This window comes from Anoplopoma fimbria, chromosome 15, assembly GCF_027596085.1.
Source record: "Anoplopoma fimbria isolate UVic2021 breed Golden Eagle Sablefish chromosome 15, Afim_UVic_2022, whole genome shotgun sequence".
Lineage (NCBI taxonomy): Eukaryota > Metazoa > Chordata > Actinopteri > Perciformes > Anoplopomatidae > Anoplopoma > Anoplopoma fimbria.
Genome location: NC_072463.1, coordinates 2,016,650 through 2,035,807, shown reverse-complemented (window position 1 = coordinate 2,035,807; position 19,158 = coordinate 2,016,650). Strand labels below are relative to the sequence as shown.

Sequence of the window (19,158 nt, the reverse complement as noted above, 5' to 3'; positions counted from 1 at the left end):
GTAACTTCCTGTTCCATCATCCAGCTGCCGGTAACCGGAGGAATCTTGAGAGCGCAGGTTGTATTCGCTCTGGTAGCCTGAGACGAGTCGGCCAATCACGACCGTCGATCTAATATGTGGCGTGTTTTAGACCGTAAAGAAGAGCGCCATCAGGGCGTTTTCAAAAACAACCAAGATGGCTCAGTATATTGAGAAAGAGTATTGGGTGAAGGTTAATTATAACGTTAACATGATGTTATCTGGTAAAATGTAGTGTTGGTGTTAAACTAGAATAAATCCAGTAGTTTTGAAAGAGATGTTTTTACATTAATATAAAATAGATATTAGAGATGAATTAAGAGCTGTTTGTATGAGCTGCTCATCATTTGAATTTTGTGTTTTTATGAAGAAAAAAACACTATAAATTACTTTAACAAATTAAAAGTATAACGTTTAGTATTTTTGATGGTTTACTGACTTCAGAGCGTTAATCAATAGTCTGATTATAGCAGCTGGTCTACAAGGATCCAAACAACAACAGCCCTAATGTGCTGTGATTGGCCGTCTTAACCGGGTAGACCTCTAAAAGTGTGTCGCCCTAACAGGGAAAGTTGTTCTGCAGCAAACGGTCACCTCAGCTGGTCGTCCACCGCTTAGCTAAACCTGCAGGACGTTCACCACCATAAAGGAAAGTTAACGTTATTTAAAAGGCCAAGATGTAGGACGGACGTCATGGACGCCTTTCACGTTAATATAAATAAAACGTTTCTTATATTTTCGTCTAAATTGAAATTTTCTTTTATTTAAGGTGTTTTAAAAAGACAAACAAAACAAACGGTCTGCTGCCAGGACGACGTTGCGTCTGACTCCAGTTTTGTTTGTGGCTCAGATTCAGTCCTGTCAGACCTCGTTGGGTTACCATGACAACCGCTGACAATGAATTGTCGTGTCATTAGCTGCGGCATAACTGCATATTAGTGTTTTTTTTCTTCTGAAATGTTTAAAAACGTAACCTAAAACGGGGACATTTGTCTGACAGCCCGTTGAAAAATATTTAAGTATAAGAACCCAAATATGAGTGATATGTTCATCTTCATTAGTCATGTAAACAGATTAGCAGGAATGTTTTCTTTTTAGAAATGCTGTCAAGATGAGTGTTAAATGAGGATTATTTGATGTTAGCAGCGACGGTTAAACACACATCGGTCAGAGAGTTTCTTAAGAATCTGCACAAACTCAATCTAAACAGCAGGAATAAAAGATCCTCATATAATCCGTTTGTTTTTTTAAAAATGTCTCAAACAAGCAGCTGGAATGTTATAAAGAAATACACAGAACAGAAGCAGACGGTTTGATTCTTCAACCATCCAACAAGTGGGTCTGAGTTCTCCCGACGTTCACTCACACTCCTCCATCATAACGCTCCCGACAGGTCACCTGGACAGTCGACTTTAAATCAGATCTAAATAAAAGTTCTGATTTGTGCTCGTGCAGGAAATAACAAACACCTTCCTCCCTCCTTCTCCTCCTCCTCCTCCTCCTCCTCCTCTCCTCTGCCTCTTGCTCCTCCCTCTTTGGTGTTTCTGTGTTTTGATTCAGATCGGATGTTTCTGTCAGTGAGCTCAACCAGCAGCTCTGTTAATTTATCATTTTTAAAAGAATCACATACCAGGATTATTGTTGTTTCTCGGTTCAATTTCTTTCTTTGTGGCTCTTGACGCTTTTTTGCATTTGCCAGAAATATTTTCTACTTTTGCTTTGATTGTCATTTTCTGTGACTGTGTTCATATTATTCTCTCTCATCGCTCCACCTGGACCCCAAAAGCTCCTCCAGTGGAGTTTTAAAGCTAAAGTGGTGGTTCCCAATACAAGTTTAATATATGTACGTTATATTAATGTCAATTTAGATTAAACGGGCCCAATCTTTATCTCTCCAAAAATGAAAAGCCAACAGCTGCTCTGAAGATGTACGGATAAATATTACTATTAAAATAAGTCAATAAAATACGCCATTAACTGCAGCATAACTGTTTAGAAAACGTTGATTTATATATATATATATATATATATATATATATATATATTTGTTGGCACATAAAACAGGGACATTCCCTTCATGATGAAACCCCCAAAAATGTCCCATCTGTTACAAACAGAAGCTCATGACTCAGAAATATGCAGCATGACTCATCAGACCTCTCCATGTGTGATATTTCTGCCTACTGTGATGAAAAGCACGACACCGGCCTGCCCTGCTTCTGAGAGGCAGAGGAGGGCGGGTCATGCCTTTACCATTGTAGGGAGGAAAAAAAACATCAGGTCATGCTGCATAATAATTAGCCATGTGCTTCTGTTTAATGCAGGGAGAGATTTTTTATTTTTTTCAAGATATTGGTGTTTCTGAATAATGGCCCATCGGAACAATGGAATAAAACACAGTTGATTTAAAATAAAAAAAAGTATAAATGAACATTTCTGTGTTGGATATTGCTGCACCCTCAGTGGGAACCACTGCTTTTAAAGTCACAGTGAAACTACAGATTTACACTCCATTTCTTTGTACCGAGTCTTTGTACGTCTTTCAAAAGATGATTTTCAATAAATACAAACATGTAGAGCAATTATATTTGAATTACCGCAATAAAATAAAAATCACATTTAATTTTCTTTACATAAATAATTGACACATTACAAAGCAGGGTGCTGGTTTCATTGTGACTTAAAGCAACGCTCTGGTCCGGTGTGGAGCCGTGTGGAGCTGCTCTGACTGTAAGCTGCTTCTCTGCTGTCTGTCTACCTCCCTCTACCACTCTGTCTCTCTCTCTGTCTGTCTCTCTCTCTGCCGGGTCTCTGACATCCATCCGTCCGTCTCCCTCCTATCTCTCTGTCCATCCAGGCTGGATTGATGTAACCTGGGATGCTGGCGGCTCTAACTCTTACCGTATGGGCGCTGAAGGGAAGTTTGACCTCAAGCTTGCTCCAGGGTACGACCCTGAGTTGGCTGCCACAGCGCCGTCACCCAAACCTGTCTCATCCACTGTTTCAGGCCCCGCCTCCTCCACGGTGGGACCCTCCGCGACGCCGGCGGCCAGCGGCGGCACCACAACCACCACCTCCTCCTCTTCCTCCTCCACCACCTCGTCCTCCTCGCAGCAGCAGTCGTGGAGCAGCCTGGTGAAAAATAACTGTCCCGACAAAGGCGGGGCCGCGTCGCTCGGCGGCGCCAGCTCCTCCAGCAGGAAGGGCAGCAGCAGCTCCGTCTGCAGCGTCGCCTCGTCCTCCGACATCAGCCTGAGCTCCTCCGCGGGGCTAACGGGCGCCGGCGGTCTGCGCATGGAGCGGAGGGCCGAGGGGCTGCTGCTGGACCAGGGCTGTGGAATGGGAGGATTAATGGGGGTTGGGGTCGGCAACGACGGGCACGAGCCGATCGTCGTGCTGTCCTCCGCGGCGGAGGGCGGGTCCGGCTCGGCGTCCAGCACCGGCACGCTCACCGCCGACACGCCAGCCCCGGGCGACGAAGCCAGGAACAAGGACTCCTCCACCGACCCCGCCACGGCGATCTCTATGGGGCTGGTGAGCGTGAGCTCCCCCGACGTCAGCTCGGTGTCGGAGTCATCCAGCAAGGACACGCCTTCCCAGAGGCCTCTGTGCTCGGCGGCTAACGCCCGGCTGTCCGTCAGCTCCCTGCTGGCCGCCGGCGCTCCCATGAGCTCCAGCGCCAGCGTGCCCAACCTGTCGTCACGGGAGGCCAGCCTCATGGAGTCCTTCGTCCGCCGAGCACCCAACATGTCGCGCACCAACGCCACCAACAACATGAACCTGAGCCGCAGCAGCAGCGACAACAACACCAACACGCTGGGCAGGAACGTCATGAGTACTGCCAGTGAGTACTGCAAAATGACTACACTAATACTACTCTGTAACTGCCAGGGAGTACTGCAATAATACTACACTGTAACAACCAGGGAGTACTGCAATAATACTACACTGTAACAACCAGTGAGTACTGCAATATACTACACTGTAACTGCTATTAGCACTGCAGTATTACTACACTGTTACAGCCAGTGAGTACTGGAGTATTACTACACTGTAACTTTCAGTGAGTACTGCAGTAATACAACACTAATGCTGAAATACTAAAACCTGCTTGAACGAACTGGACTAATATCAGATAAAAATAGGTTAATTTAAAGGTCAATAACATAACGAATATCTCAGGATTTCATACATTTCTGCGAAGAAAAAAAGATGATATTATATTTAAAGTTTGGATTATTCTTTAAGATATAAACAGGATCAAGGAGAGACAACCAAAACCAACAAAATGGCTGATAAGGAGAAAAAAGAATTGATTGTGTGATAATGGCTGTTTCCAGTCAGCTGACCGCATCCTTAAGAGTCTCACCTGCTGCTTTTGTCTCTTTTTGGTTTCTGACAAACTAACCGCCCTTTTGTTTGTTTGTTTGTTGGTTTGTTTGCAGCTTCTCCTCTCATGGGAGCTCAGAGCTTTCCTAACCTCACCACCACTGGCACCACCTCCACCGTTACCATGTCAACCTCCATAGTAACCAGCAGCAATAACGTAGCCACGGCCACCACGGGTCTGTCGGTGGGCCAGTTGCTAAGCAACACCCTGACGACCAGCCTGACGTCAACGTCCAGCGAGAGCGACACGGGCCAGGAGGCCGAGTTCTCTCTCTATGGTTGGTGACCATGCACACACACAGCCTGCTTCAGCTAACCTGCTGTCTAACTCTTCTTTCATCAGAGCAGATCAGCAGCTATCACACACGTTGATTATTTACTCATGCTGAATAAGATAAAGGTGTCGGTTATTTTCATTACTGACGATTTCCTCAATTCATCTTTTGTCGAGAATATTAAGAAATCCTCTTCAGAATTAGAGCTGGTTTCATTTTCGATATTTGGATCTCAGTGTCCGCACGAAACCAGAGTTGTGCTTCTATTGCCAAAATGATGCTGATATTTTAATATAGATGATATTTAATATGAATACATTTACAACGGCATATTAGAGTCACTGTTGGTTAAAAACAAACAAATTCAGAGATGAGGGAGCTGGGTAATATTCTGAGAAAAAAGTTGTTAATTTATGGGATAAAATTCTCGAATAATGTCTTAAATTTATGAGATAAAACGCTGAAAAAAATCTGTTAATTTCTAAAATAAAACACAGAAAATATGTGTTAATTTATAAGATAAAATACTGAAAAAATCTGTTAATTTATAAGATAAAACACTAAAAAAATGTGTTAATTTATAAGATAAAATACTGATTTTTTTATTTATTTTTTATTTATTAGATAAAACACTGAATTTTTTTGTTAATTTATAAAATAAAACACTGAAAAATGTCTAAACTCAAATCAGTATGTTTTTTTCTAAATGGGCATCCAGACTAAAAAAGTCTGGATGCCCATTTAGAAAAAAACATACTGATGATGATGATGATGATTCTGGATAAAATCAGCAATATTTCCATATTGATAAATCGATTGCAAGGTATAGTTTGATCCACTGCAGGTATAATACGTCTTTGGTGTGATGAGGTTGATCCAAGTGAAGCCTTGTGGTCCATTGATATAAAAAAACTTTTCTTCTCCCAAGTTTTTTTCTCGTAAACAGACGACTTTAATTTAGGAAATTCTGAATTTCTGTCTCTCTAAATGTTACCCTCCCCCCCGATATTTAATTTACACGTCATGTAAACTTGGACCTTAAATGTGTTTTTTTTTCACAAAATAGTTTTTTTGTTTGGCAAAATAATTTGAGCTTCTCAAATAAACAAACCGCTGTCTGAGAACTTAAACGTGGTGCAAAGTAAACAAACTGATCAGTCAGATTAGAGTTATATTATAGTCTGATTTAATAAGTAAACAAAGAAAGAGTCTGACTGCTTCCAGTACTTGAAAGTTTCTGTAAAAATGGCGTCATGAAGATAACTACAAGCCAGTCCAAAGACGCTCTTCATCTCTGAGCTGAAGGTTTACTGAAGCAGACTTCATCAGAATAAAACTGCTGGATTTACATCAGGATTTGAGCCCAAAATGAAACCGTGAGTCTGTTCCATGTGTCTCCATTATGCTGCTCGGACCAACGTTATGTGTCCTCTTGTGTCTCTCTGCAGACTTCCTGGACAGCTGTCGTGCCAACACGCTATTGGCTGAGCTGGACGACGAGGAGGACCTCCCAGAGCCCGACGATGACGACGATGAGAACGAAGACGACAATCAGGAGGACCAGGAGTACGAGGAGGTCCTGGTAATAGACTGTTTCTTTTTATTATATCTGTTGGTATTAGAGTATGTGGAGAAACAGGAAGTGATGTCAGAGGGCGTGATGAGTTTGTGGTGGCTGTCCCGCAGGAGGAGGAGGAGTACGAGACCAAAGGAGGTCGCAGGAGGACCTGGGACGACGACTTTGTCCTCAAGAGACAGTTCTCTGCTCTGGTCCCGGCCTTCGACCCCAGACCAGGAAGAACCAACGTCCAGCAGACCACCGACCTGGAGATCCCCATGCCAGGTACACATGCACACACAAGCACAGGATCCTACCTCCCAGTAAAGTTTAAGTGGAACAAATATCAAACTTATTTTCCATTTTTTGTGATATTTATCTTACATTTTTTAATTTTTATTTTTTTACATATTTATATACAAGTATCATATAATTTTCACATTCCTTTTCACATATTTTAAAAATAATCTTGAGATATTTTTCAGATATTATTTACTTTTTACTACAATTTCTTTTCACATATTTTACTAATAATTTTCACATATGTTTCAAACATTTTTTACTTTAATTTGTTGGAACATATTCACAAATTTTTCACAGATTTACTAATCATTTTCAGATATTTTTTTTTCTATAATTTTCGGGACGCTTTTCACAAAGGTTTTTTTCTCATATTTTACTGAAATGTTTAAGATATGTTTGAGACATTTTCAGGTGTGAAAGCTTTGTTAGATCAAATAGTTTGATAACTATAAACATTAACACATCGTACATCAAAAGTAAGATTTTGTATAGAAACAGTGCTTCCCTTTGGAACATTTTGACTTAGGATTTATTATTTATTACCTTTTATGTATTACAATATCTCAACTATCTCGCTGTTTTCACAACAAATATGTATTTTTTTTTGCTTAATTCTATTCGAGTATTTAAACATTTTCTTTTCCTTCTGACAGGAACTCCGCGGTCGGAGGTTCAGGAGGAGGTGGAGTGTGCTCCGTCTCCTCACCTGTCTCTCACCCTGAAGGTATGACGACCACAACCAGCGTCACATGACCCCCAATCAGCTGAACTTATCAGGAAATGTAGTCGCTTAACATGAGACATAAAGTTTTTCATTTGGACCTACAGAAAATTCAGACGTTGAGCTGGTTTTATAAATGTGAGGTTTAAAGTTTAACGTGCGAGTTCTTTAAGAAGGTGTAAATGTTTATCAGTTGCTCGTGTGTGTGTGTGCGCGTTCAGGTGGCGGGTCTGGGAACGACCCGGGAGGTGGAGCTTCCTCTGTCCAACTACAAGTCCACCATCTTCTACTACGTCCAGCGGCTCCTGCAGCTCTCCTGCAGCGGAGCCGTGAAGACGGACAAGCTGCGACGCATCTGGGAGCCCACGTACACGTAAGAGTCCAGAACCAGAACCAATCTGATGTGAACTGTCTGATGGCCTCACAGACGTCTGAGTTTGTTTTTGTTGTGTTTGTTTGTTGCAGGATAATGTACAGAGAGCTGAAGGACTCGGACAAAGAGAAGGAGAGCGGAAAGATGGTGAGTCACACTCTCAGCACGCACCACTGTTTTCTCAATAACGGCTCCGGAGAGCTTTAGAAGATGGTAGAGCTGCAACAGATCATTAAACTCTGGGATCAGATCAGCACAAAAGAGGGAGGAGGGAGAAAATATAACTTTTATTGATCCCTGATCATGTTTTTTTGCCAGTGATACTAATTATTGATCATTGATGATCCATATTGTCAGATCCAGATCCCTTTGTTGTTTGATTATAGCAGCTGGTCTACAAAGATCCAGAATATTTTGTTTGTCACCGTGCTAAAAATCATTTCAACGTTCTGAAGTCAGTAAACCATCAAAAATACTAAAACGTTAACAACTTTGCCAAACTTTAAACTGAACCAGTTTTGTGGGAGATGATTCTGAATAATCGACGAATCAAACATGTAAACATTCAGAATAACACGTAGTCCCTCGGTTAGTTTTTTCTCAGTACTTTTAACACTTGTAGACACTTGGAATTATGTTTGTATAATAGTTTCCACTGTTTCCCTTTTTTTTTTATAAATTATCGAAGAAATTCAACTAATATTGTTTTCGTTTTTAGGATTTATTGTTATTATTATATTCCTTTATTGATCCCCATGGGGGAAATTCGGGTGTTACAGCAGCTCAATTTATGTCATTCTGCACTAAAGACATGTTTGAATTGATTGTTCTGTTTCCATAGAGGAGCAGGACTTTAATATTACAGTAAAAACACAGTATTCTTAAGTAGTATTAATCAGAATACTTATAAGTTTGAAGCTTTTACATAGGAAGCATTAAACCCACCTGACCTCTGACCCCCTCCAGGACCTGTGTGAACACAGCATCAGTATACCAGGGGGTCGCTCCGGCAGTCTGAGCCCCAGCACGGTCACGACCAATCAGAGCAGCGAGATCCTGTGCGTTGCCCGGGAGATGGCGCAGGCGAAGGCGGGCTGCAGCCAGAACGCCTGCGGGGTGGAGGACGTCCTGCAGCTACTACGCATCCTCTACATCATCGGAGGAGACGGAGTGTCCAACGCACGCACGCTGCAGGAGGGTACGCAAACACACACACACTCACACACACACACACACACACACACACACACACACACACACACACACACACACGCACATACTCACACAGCTTAGTGCTCTGTTAATCTTTTAAAAATCTTCTTCATCTAGTTTCTTTGAGGCTCATTTATTTTTTTGAGTGTGAATTTAAAGACTTTTCTTAAATAACATTTCGAGACTTGGTGTTTTGTTACACAGTTTGTTGTGTTATAGATGGATTTCATTACATATTATATCAATAAACACATTAAAGTCACAGTCTGAACACTTTGTATTTGTAACTGATCGTGAACTCATTGTGTCTGCAGACTTTGATGAGCTGCAGTTCAACGCGTCTCCGGAGGAGTTCACCAGCAAGAAGATCACGACCAAGATCCTGCAGCAGATCGAGGTCAGCAGTTAATCACTTCCTGTCTGGAGAGAGCAGGTGTGTTGTTGTCTGAACGTTAACGGGATGTTGACCCGAGTGTTTCCTCGTTTCCAGGAGCCTCTGGCTCTGGCCAGCGGAGCTCTGCCCGACTGGTGTGAGCAGCTCACCTCCAAGTGTCCTTTCCTCATCCCCTTCGAGACCCGACAGCTCTACTTCACCTGCACGGCGTTCGGAGCGTCCAGGTGAGTCTGAGGGAGGGACGGACATCCAGGTCGTCTGCTGACTCACAATAAGATGTGCAAATATGTGTGGAGGGGAAAAAACAGAAAGGCTGAGTGAATATAAAAAAAGTCCTAGAAACCCCAAAAGAAATGAGAGAAACTCTAAAGACTCTAAATAAATCTTAATAATCTCGATTTAAACTTTGAAATTGAGAAAGAAGATATTAAACCTTTTAATTATATACTTTCCTCCGACCCTAAATATATCATATATATATATATATATATATATCTGGTAAATCTCACATTTACCAGGAAAAACAAACCATGAAATAAAAAAAATTCAGTCATTCATTTTTAATTTTATTACATTTTAATTTTACTTGTTTTTATTAATAGTAAAATATTAATTAATTAAATATAATAATATGAATAATGCTCTTACTACTAATTATAATAATGATAATAATGCTTTTCAGATAAAAAGATTTCCAGAACAAAACATTTCTGAAACCTATGTCAGCAGTGACCTCTGTCTCTTTAACTGACCTCTGTCTCTTTAACTGACCTCTGTCTCTTTAACTGACCTCTGTCTCTTTAACTGAACTCTTTCTCTGACCTCTGTCTCTTTAACTGACCTCTGACCCCGTCGTGTTCTGCAGGGCGATCGTGTGGCTCCAGAACCGGCGGGAGGCGACCATGGAGCGCTCCCGGCCGTCCACCACGGTGCGGCGGGACGACCCCGGAGAGTTCCGGGTGGGTCGGCTCAAACACGAGCGGGTCAAAGTCCCCCGAGGAGAGGCCATGATGGAGTGGGCCGAGTCCGTCATGCAGCTGCACGCCGACAGGAAGTCCGTGCTGGAGGTGAGACGCCGACACGACGCCGGGTTTCGTTTATATTTTCACTCTCAAACTAAATAACCAAACAGTTTTTCACAATAAAAGACAGGAAACAATCAATATCTAATGATTGTTTTACATTTTAGTCATAATCAGAAACAAGTTGACAAAAACCGTCTCAACTCAAGGTCCTCTTACTCACTTCTTCTAGAAGGTTTGATCGGATCAAACAGACTTCATCGCCGTGAACTTTAAGTGTAGTGAGAGTTCCTCCTACTGGAGGAACATGGAGAACCACTTTGGATCTTTGTGTTCTCTCTGCCATGATGTAGAACCGCTAACTCTGGACCGCATCAATACTCCGGCTTTATAGAGCCTGGTTTCGGGGGTTGATCCCTAACTACGTCTGTGTTCTGTGTGCAGGTGGAGTTTCAGGGTGAGGAGGGAACCGGTCTGGGTCCGACTCTGGAGTTCTACGCTCTGGTGGCTGCAGAGTTCCAGAGGACGTCTCTGGGGATCTGGCTGTGTGACGACGACTTCCCCGACGACGAGTCCCGACAGGTGGGACACGGCAACGGCAACATCTCCTCCTTCCTCCAGTTATCTGAGGATTTACTTTATTTAATCTGCATAAACGTGGAGTGACGGTCTTCTGAAACCCCGTCCTGTGTCTCTCTGTGTTTCAGGTGGACCTGGGCGGCGGCCTGAAGCCTCCCGGTTTCTACGTGCAGCGCTCCTGCGGTCTGTTCCCGGCGCCGTTCCCTCAGGACAGCGAGGAGCTGGAGCGGATCACCAAGCTCTTCCACTTCCTGGGCGTATTCCTGGCCAAGTGCATCCAGGACAACCGGCTGGTGGACCTGCCCGTCTCTCAGCCCTTCTTCAAGCTGCTCTGCATGGGGGACATCAAGTCCAACATGAGCAAGCTGCTGTACCAGAGTCGCGGGTCGCCGCCGGGCCAAGACGCCGACAGGCCTCACCCGCTGCCCTTCCTGCTGCTGTCCGAGCTGCAGTCGGAGGCGTCCACCGAGGAGAGCCAGGAGACCTACTCCGTGGGCAGCTTCGACGAGGACTCCAAGTCCGAGTTCATCATGGACCCCCCGAAACCCAAACCGCCCGCCTGGTACCACGGCATCCTCACCTGTGACGACTTCCAGCTCGTCAACCCGCACAGGTGAGACGCAGACGGGTGTTCCTCCGTTCGGTTGGTTGGTTCAGGAAGCTCCGCCTTGAGAGGACCGAAGCAGCCAATCAGCTTTATTTTTACTACCTTAACCCTCATTAATCATTAATAATCATCTTCTTGTTATTCCTCTCCTCCTCCTCCTCCTTCTCTTCTTCCTCATCCTTTTCCTCCTCCTCCTGCAGGGCGAGTTTCCTGAAGGAGGTGAAGGAGCTGGCGGTGAAGAGGAGGCAGATTCTGTCCAGTAAGAGTTTATGTGAAGATGAGAAGAACACCAGACTTCAGGACCTGATGCTGAGGAACCCTCTGGGATCCGGACCCCCCCTCAGCATCGAGGACCTCGGGTAAGACCACTTCCTCACAGCGGCCCCTCCGGTCTCCTCCATCACTAGAGAGACCAGCTGGACGGGTGGAGACGGTTCTAACAGAAAGATCCAGGACTGATTTAACATGATAGAGGAAGTTTCATTCTAATAAAGATAAATGAAACAATCAGATTTATTTTCATAAAATAAATGAAACCATAAGATTTATTTTAATGAAATAAATGAAACAATCAGATTTATTTTAATAAAAATAAATGAAACAATCAGATGTATTCTCATAAAAATAAATGAAACCATAAGATTTATTTTAATAAAATAAATGAAACAATCAGATTTATTTTAATAAAAATAAATGAAACAATCAGAGATTTATATTAATAAAAATAAATGAAACAATCAGATTTTTATTCTAATAAAAATGAATGAAACCATCAGAGGTCTGGTCCGGTCTGGTCTGGTCCTATCTGGTCTGTTCTGGTCCGGTTGGACTAACTGTTTGTCTTGCTGTCCTCAGGTTGAACTTCCAGTTCTGTCCGTCCTCAAAGGTTCACGGTTTCTCGGCTGTGGATCTGAAGACAAACGGAGACGACGAGGTAAAAACACAAGTTATTAATGTGTCTGTGTGTTATTAATGTTTGTGTTATTAATGTTTGTGTTATTAATGTTTGTGTGTGTTTGTGTGTGTGTTATTAATGTTTGTGTGTGTGTTATTAATGTTTGTGTGTGTGTTATTAATGTTTGTGTGTGTGTTATTAATGTTTGTGTGTGTTATTAATGTTTGTGTGTGTGTTATTAATGTGTGTGTTATTAATGTGACTGTGTGTGTTATTAATGTGTGTTATTAATGTGTGTGTAGATGGTGACGATGGAGAACGCTGAGGAGTACGTGGAGCTGATGTTTGACTTCTGTATGCACACGGGCATCCAGAAACAGATGGAGGCCTTCAGAGGTACACACACACACACACACACACACACACACACACACACACACACACACACACACACACACACACACACACACACACACACCTCTGTCTCCTCTCCTCCTTTCCTCTTTTCTCCTCTCATGCCTCCTCTCTTGTTACCTCCTCTCCCCTTTTCTCCTGTCTCCTCTCCTGTCTCCTCCTCTACTCTCATGTCTCCTCTCTTCTCCTCCTCTCCTCTTGTTTCCTTCCCTCTTCTTCTCTTTTCTTTTCCTCCTCTTCTCTCCTCTCGTTTATTTTCCTCTCCCGTTTCCTCCTCTCCTCTTTGGTCTCCTCTTCTCCTGTTTCCTCCTTTCCCGTCTCCCCTTCCTTCTCCTCTCAATTCGTTACCGACTCTTATATTTCCTTTTTTCCTCTCTTGTTTCCTCCCCTCATCTCTCCTCCTCTCCTCTTCTCCTCCACAGAGGGATTCAACCGAGTGTTTCCGATGGAGAAGTTGAGCTCTTTCAGCCATAAAGAGGTTCAGATGATCCTCTGCGGCAACCAATCACCGTCCTGGACTTCTGATGACATCATCAACTACACAGAACCAAAACTGGGTTACAACAGAGACAGGTGAGTCCCCTTTAGACGGGCGGGTCCCCTTTAGACGGGCGGGTCCCCTTAGACTGGTGAGTCCTGTGTGGAATCAGGCGAGTGGTTTCTAACCTTTGACCTCTTCAGTCCCGGCTTCACGCGGTTCGTCAGAGTTCTATGTGGGATGTCGTCTGACGAGAGGAAGGCGTTCCTCCAGTTCACCACCGGCTGCTCCACGCTGCCCCCCGGAGGCCTCGCCAACCTGCACCCCCGCCTCACCATCGTCAGGAAGGTAAGCTGTTCTCTGATTGGTTCAATCTAAAAATCTACCTAAAATGTTTTCTAATCAATAAAAAAGAATCAGAAGTCCTTTTTAAAGAATGTTTCTATGTTTTCTGTTTTACTCTTTAACAATTTGAGCTGCAGTGCAGTAGTTTTATTTAGTTAAATGATCTCTAAACATCTGGAAGCAGCTGTGTTTGGTTAAAGCGTGTTCTCTTGGATCTGATTGGCTGCAGGTGGACGCCACAGACTCCAGCTACCCGTCGGTGAACACCTGCGTCCACTACCTGAAGCTCCCTGAATACTCCTCCGAGGACATCATGAGGGAGCGTCTGCTAGCCGCCACCATGGAGAAAGGCTTCCACCTCAACTGACCTCTGACCTCCACCTCACTGAGCATGCTCCTCAAGTCGTTCTCGCCGCGCGACCGACAGATCAGCCGGCCAATCGCAACCAGCCGACTGACCGACTGCTGGAGGACGAGGAGGAGGAGGGTTTTATGTTTGAAAGAAAAAAAAAAAGCTCACATCCTTAACCCCTCGCCTCCTTCCCTTGTCTCCTCGTCTCCTTCATCATCATCCTCCTCCTCCTCCTCCTCACCCACCTGAGCTGCTACAGGCTGCTGTGTGTGTGCGTGTGTGCGTGTGTGTGTGTGTTGACCTTCCTCCTCCTCCTCAGTTTAGTGCCTGGTTTGACTCGTAGCTTCTGTTTTCAGTTCCTCCTCCTTCAAACAATCATGCTTCCTCCTCCTCCTCCTCCCTCCTTTTGTTTTTATTTTAATGCTTTTTGTTTCCGTGTGTGTGCGACAGTTTTCTTTGGGTTGTTTCTGACCGGCTGTAGAGGTCAAAGGTCAGAGTGCATTTGGTGTTTTCTTTCCCCTTAATGAAGCTCTAGAGACAAAAACACTGGTTGTGTGCGACGAGGCACGTGGAAAGAGAAAAGCTCTGCTCTCCCTCTTGTATTTTCTTTGTATATTATTATAAACATTTATTTAACTCAAGTTGCAGTTTGAGGTAAAACAGATATTTTCAAATGTGTATGCTCCAAAAAAATAATCATTAAAATGTTTGCAAAGTATGAAGTAAAGACGGAGTCCTGTGGTCTTTGTGGAGAAAGAACAAAAACGAACGTGTGCATCTTAATAAGCAGCTGAATGTTTATTTTCTATATGAAATATTAAAGTTTTTATTAGCAGTAATATTAAAAAAAAAAGAGACCAGAAATAATCATACTTGTTTCAAATGTATCCTTTTAGACAACACAAAAACAATTAATGCTTTAAATAAATTTATTTGTGAACGGGGTTCTCCATCGAGACTCATGCAGAGATACAAAAATATAATTTTTAATGCCAAAATAAATAAAAACGAGTTTGATGTTTAAACTACTGAGTTTAGGAATCCATTACATATTAACTAATAAAAAACAAAGTAAATATATAAAACAAAGATTTGCTTTGGTCACTTTTGACCATCAAAAGGGTTAAATAAAGTTTTATTTTATAATAAAAAAATGTTTTATTCTCCAATAATGATTCAAATAGAATGAAGAGAACAACGGGGATAACACATCTGGATATCTGCTCCTTTGATCTGTCCGTATTGATTGTTGATCGATTGGCATCGGAACAACGTCAACACCTTTAAGAGTCTCAAGGTTGTCGGTTCGAATCCCGTCAGTTTACAGTCGAGTCCTTAAATCTCCACCGGATGATGTCAGTCTGTGACATCACTTCCTGTAGAGCCTCAACCGTCGGCCATCTTGTCGAGGGCGGTGAGCGGCGCCAGGACGCGGCTCTTGTTGGTCTCCACCACGTGTCCGTTCTGGATCATCTCGTCCAGGATTATGTGGACTCGGTCCAAGTTGAACATGATCTGAAGACGGCGAGGAGTCAAAGAAACAAAACAAACAAACATTTGTGCAAACAAACAGGAAGTGGTGCTCACAGACAGGAAGTGGTGCTCACAAACAGGAAGTGGTGCTCACAGAGGGCGACTGTGATTGGTCAGATTAAAGGATACGTCCAGTTCACTCTGTTGGAGACAAACAAACACAAAGTTATGAGACTGGAAACAAAGTGAAAGTCAAACAGAAACGGAGTCTGAGCTGTTTCATCTAAAAGGTTAGATAAAATAAACTTTCATTAAACAGCAACAAATAAAATCTCAAAGACACCCCTCCAAAATAAAAGACCATCTCATCTCACTCCCTGCTGTCATACTTATTTTTACATTTTATTTAAACTGTGAAACTAGAATATTTTTCAGAAATTCCTGAGCATATTTCTTTTTTTAACATATTAAACAATCTTAACATGATGATTAATTCATATTTAAGCCGTTTAACAGTTTAAAGTGAACTCACCACCCGGCTGAAGTATTTGTCCAAAACCTCCACAAAGTTGTGAACCAGCTCGTAGACGGAAAGCTCGTTCTGAGGAAACCAATCACACAAATATTCATCTGTTTAAAATGTTCTTTTATTGATATCTGGTGTCTGTCGATTTAATCAAACAAACAGAGACTTTGTTGGGGACTATTTTCAGCGGCGGATTAATATTCTAAATAATAATGATAAGGTGACAGGGCAGGAGGCGACGGCGGCTCTCACCTCGTTGTCCGTGACGCCGACCACGATGTACAGAGCGGCGTACTGACGGTAAACCAGTTTAAAGTCTTTGTACTCCACGAACGAGCACTGGGAACCAGTAGAGAGCAGAGTTAAAGGAGCACTGGGAACCAGCAGAGAGCAGAGTTAAAGGAGCACTGGGAACCAGTAGAGAGCAGAGTTAAAGGAGCACTGGGAACCAGTAGAGAGAAGGGTTAAAGGAGCACTGGGAACCAGTAGAGAACAGAGTTAAAGGAGCACTGGGAACCAGCAGAGAGAAGGGTTAAAGGAGCACTGGGAACCAGTAGAGGGCAGAGTTAAAGGAGCACTGGGAACCAGTAGAGAACAGAGTTAAAGGAGCACTGGGAACCAGCAGAGAGAAGGGTTAAAGGAGCACTGGGAACCAGTAGAGAGAAGGGTTAAAGGAGCCAACATTAGTGACCAGAGATTGACATACAGAGAGACAGACAGACAGACAGACAGACAGATGCACAGACAGACAGTCAGACAGACAAAGAGACAGACAGACAGACAGACAGACAGATGCACAGACAGACAGACAGACAGACAGGTACCTGGTCTTTCTTGCGGCTCAGGCAGCAGCGGACCACGTCGGCCTCCAGCAGCGCTCTCCTGCTGAGCTCCACCGGGTGGTAATACCGGGACAGTCTGGTCTGACCCTGCCGGTTCACCATCAGCATGAACTTTATCATCCTGAGACAGACAGACACTGAGGATAATAATCAATAATCAATAATATACACGTCCATATGACATATTTATTATCAATGAAGTGAAATACAAGAAAAGCCGAACATGGAAGTACTCAAGTAGAGGACAAGTACCTCAAAAGTAACTGAAGAACTCTTAACAGCCGTTTACAATGATAGATGACGCGTTTACGGTTTACATCTATAGGATAGCGGAGTGTCCGAGGAGCACCTGAAGGCAGCATCCCGTGGTTTCATATATATGATTTATAGATTTAATAGATTTAAAAGATTTATAGCTTTAATAGATTTTTAATAGATGTATAGCTTTAATAGATTTAATAGTTTTTTAATAGATTTAATAGATTTATAGCTTTAATAGATTTTTAATAGATTTAACAGCTTTATAGCTTTAATAGATTTAATAGCTTTAATAGATTTAATAGATTTTTAATAGATTTATAGCTATAATAGATTTAATAGATTTTAATAGATTTAAAGCTATAATAGATTTGATATATTTTAATAGATTTATAGCTTTAATAGATTTAATAGATTTTTAATAGATTTATAGCTTTAATAGATTTAATAGATTTAATAGATGTATAGCTTTAATAGATTTAATAGTTTTTAATAGATTTAATAGATTTATAGCTTTAATATATTTAATAGTTTTTTAATAGATTTATAGCTTTAATAGATTTATAGCTTTAATAGATTTATAGCTTTAATAGATTTAATAGATTTTTAATAGATTTATAGCTTTAATATATTTTTAATAGCTTTAATAGATTTAATAGATTTTTAATAGATTTAATAGATTTATAGCTTTAATAGTTTTTTCTGTCTGTAAATATAATATCTCAGTTATTGTTGAGTTTTTTATTTCATTTTTATTTTTATCTTGTTATTATTTTACTATGTCTCTTGTTTACATTTACTAATAAAGGATTATCTTATCTTATCTTATCTTAAACCGTTTGTTGCCAGTAATGAGGTTTCCGAGGAGCACCTGAAGGCGTCATCCCGTCGTCTCATAGTTAGACGGTGTGTCTCTCTAATGACGCGTCTTTGAACGCAGCATTCCCTGTGTGTGGCCGTTAGACCGAGTGACGTCACGTTAATGAAGGTTTCGTGGAACTCACCGGCAGCCGTTAGCTTGTAGCTTAGCGCTGCAGCTACGCTCTCCCCGTTAGCGGCGCTGGGAAGCTAGCTGGAGCTGTTAGCATTCCTGACGCATGCGCAGTAAAGAGCCTCCGTGGTGCGTTCATGGAGTAAATGGAAAATAGGATTTTTACATGTCAGCCCACATTTCAAACATTCTTTTAAAAAACATAAGAACATAAAACAGATTTTAGTTTTATTCCGTTTTATTTATATTTAAATGTATTTGTTGCATCTGTAACACCTTCAATAAATGATTATCTGACTTTATATTCAACTTCTTGAAGTCTTTTTGTTTTAGAGAGTTTCATATATTTATCATTATATTTTAGAAAAACAATAAAATTAGTTTTTTGTGAAACTTACATTCATAAATAAAAAAACCAACATGGTTATTAAAAGTATAAAAATCTTCTTTTCATCACATTTTCTCACAACAATATAAAGTCTTTAAAGATACGATCAAAGAGAAAGTTGCCAGAATTAGTTTTTGTGTGAAAACAAAACAGAAAGCAGTTTATGTTTACATGTTTACATCTTTTTTTAAATGTTTATAATGAATATATCATTTAACGGACACTCCCGTAACCTTTTTAAACATTTGGTATTTATAAAGGAAGCATTCAGACATTTTTCCAATTTATATAATTTACAAACAATATTGGTTCTTTATTCAAAAAGGTATTTTGGACAGGTATAGTTAAAGATTTTTTTATCCAAATTTTAGTGATCAAAATATATATTTTTTAACAACAAAAGCATTAATCTGTGTAAAGCTGAGGTATAATCAAATATTTTACATGCAATTATAATGAAATAAAAAGGAAACACCAGTAAGTGAGAACAAATATTACAATATTACATTCTAGATGTTTTAAAAATGCAATTATATTATTTAATTGTGTAAGTTTTTAATTCTTGATTGAAGATTGAACATGTATGATTTTAGAATTACTGCATTTGTGAATAGTAAAAAAATCCAAGGGATTGAAACATTAAATAAAATAAAACGATAATTATAATATATATTTTTTAATATTTATAACATATATATATATATATGTTATGTAGACAGCTTTAATTTGTCTGTATAATGTTTAT

At 41.3% G+C, this 19,158-nt stretch overlaps 2 protein-coding genes across 4 annotated transcripts in view; one reads left to right on the top strand and one right to left on the bottom strand.

Annotated features, from left to right (window-relative positions):
- The window catches only part of hectd1 (HECT domain containing 1), a 37,996-nt gene extending 23,334 nt beyond the window's left edge, over nt 1–14,662 (top strand). The window contains exons 25-43 of one of the 2 annotated variants that reach the window (XM_054613592.1): nt 3,026–3,862; nt 4,464–4,685; nt 6,131–6,264; nt 6,369–6,525; nt 7,197–7,267; nt 7,486–7,637; nt 7,730–7,784; nt 8,604–8,835; nt 9,164–9,246; nt 9,340–9,467; nt 10,109–10,310; nt 10,710–10,847; nt 10,973–11,457; nt 11,652–11,810; nt 12,307–12,385; nt 12,649–12,742; nt 13,183–13,333; nt 13,442–13,586; nt 13,813–14,662. In XM_054613592.1, the coding sequence (XP_054469567.1) occupies nt 3,026–3,862; nt 4,464–4,685; nt 6,131–6,264; nt 6,369–6,525; nt 7,197–7,267; nt 7,486–7,637; nt 7,730–7,784; nt 8,604–8,835; nt 9,164–9,246; nt 9,340–9,467; nt 10,109–10,310; nt 10,710–10,847; nt 10,973–11,457; nt 11,652–11,810; nt 12,307–12,385; nt 12,649–12,742; nt 13,183–13,333; nt 13,442–13,586; nt 13,813–13,950 (3,662 nt within the window). In that variant the 3' untranslated portion in view covers nt 13,951–14,662. Of the gene's footprint in view, nt 1–2,875; nt 3,863–4,463; nt 4,686–6,130; nt 6,265–6,368; nt 6,526–7,196; nt 7,268–7,485; nt 7,638–7,729; nt 7,785–8,603; nt 8,836–9,163; nt 9,247–9,339; nt 9,468–10,108; nt 10,311–10,709; nt 10,848–10,972; nt 11,458–11,651; nt 11,811–12,306; nt 12,386–12,648; nt 12,743–13,182; nt 13,334–13,441; nt 13,587–13,812 lie in introns of both variants that reach the window. The other variant, XM_054613591.1, reaches the window with a different exon arrangement.
- A 134-nt stretch (nt 14,663–14,796) lies between these two features.
- On the bottom strand, nt 14,797–18,132 carry ap4s1 (adaptor related protein complex 4 subunit sigma 1). Of its 2 annotated transcripts, none has more exons than XM_054613600.1 (6): nt 18,039–18,132; nt 16,759–16,913; nt 16,187–16,273; nt 15,941–16,009; nt 15,598–15,609; nt 14,797–15,450 (listed from the first exon to the last, which is right to left on the bottom strand). In XM_054613600.1, exons 2-6 carry the CDS (start codon nt 16,894–16,896, stop codon nt 15,322–15,324), a joined length of 435 nt encoding a protein of 144 aa, XP_054469575.1. In that variant the 5' UTR covers nt 16,897–16,913; nt 18,039–18,132; the 3' UTR covers nt 14,797–15,321. The 2 variants fall into 2 exon arrangements, with proteins under 2 accessions (XP_054469575.1, XP_054469576.1); XM_054613601.1 differs by having other exon boundaries at nt 16,759–16,897.
- Between the last annotated feature and the right edge of the window lie 1,026 nt (nt 18,133–19,158).

What these genes read in the sequence shown, in the direction of transcription:
- ap4s1 (XM_054613600.1), bottom strand. Translation starts at nt 16,896, where the DNA reads ATGATAAAGTTCATGCTGATGGTGAACCGGCAGGGTCAGACCAGACTG. An exon ending in TGAGCCGCAAGAAAGACCAG is followed by an intron (nt 16,274 to 16,758) that starts GTACCTGTCTGT and finishes ACTGGTTCCCAG; the next exon opens with TGCTCGTTCGTGGAGTACAA. An exon ending in TCGGCGTCACGGACAACGAG is followed by an intron (nt 16,010 to 16,186) that starts GTGAGAGCCGCC and finishes TGGTTTCCTCAG; the next exon opens with AACGAGCTTTCCGTCTACGA.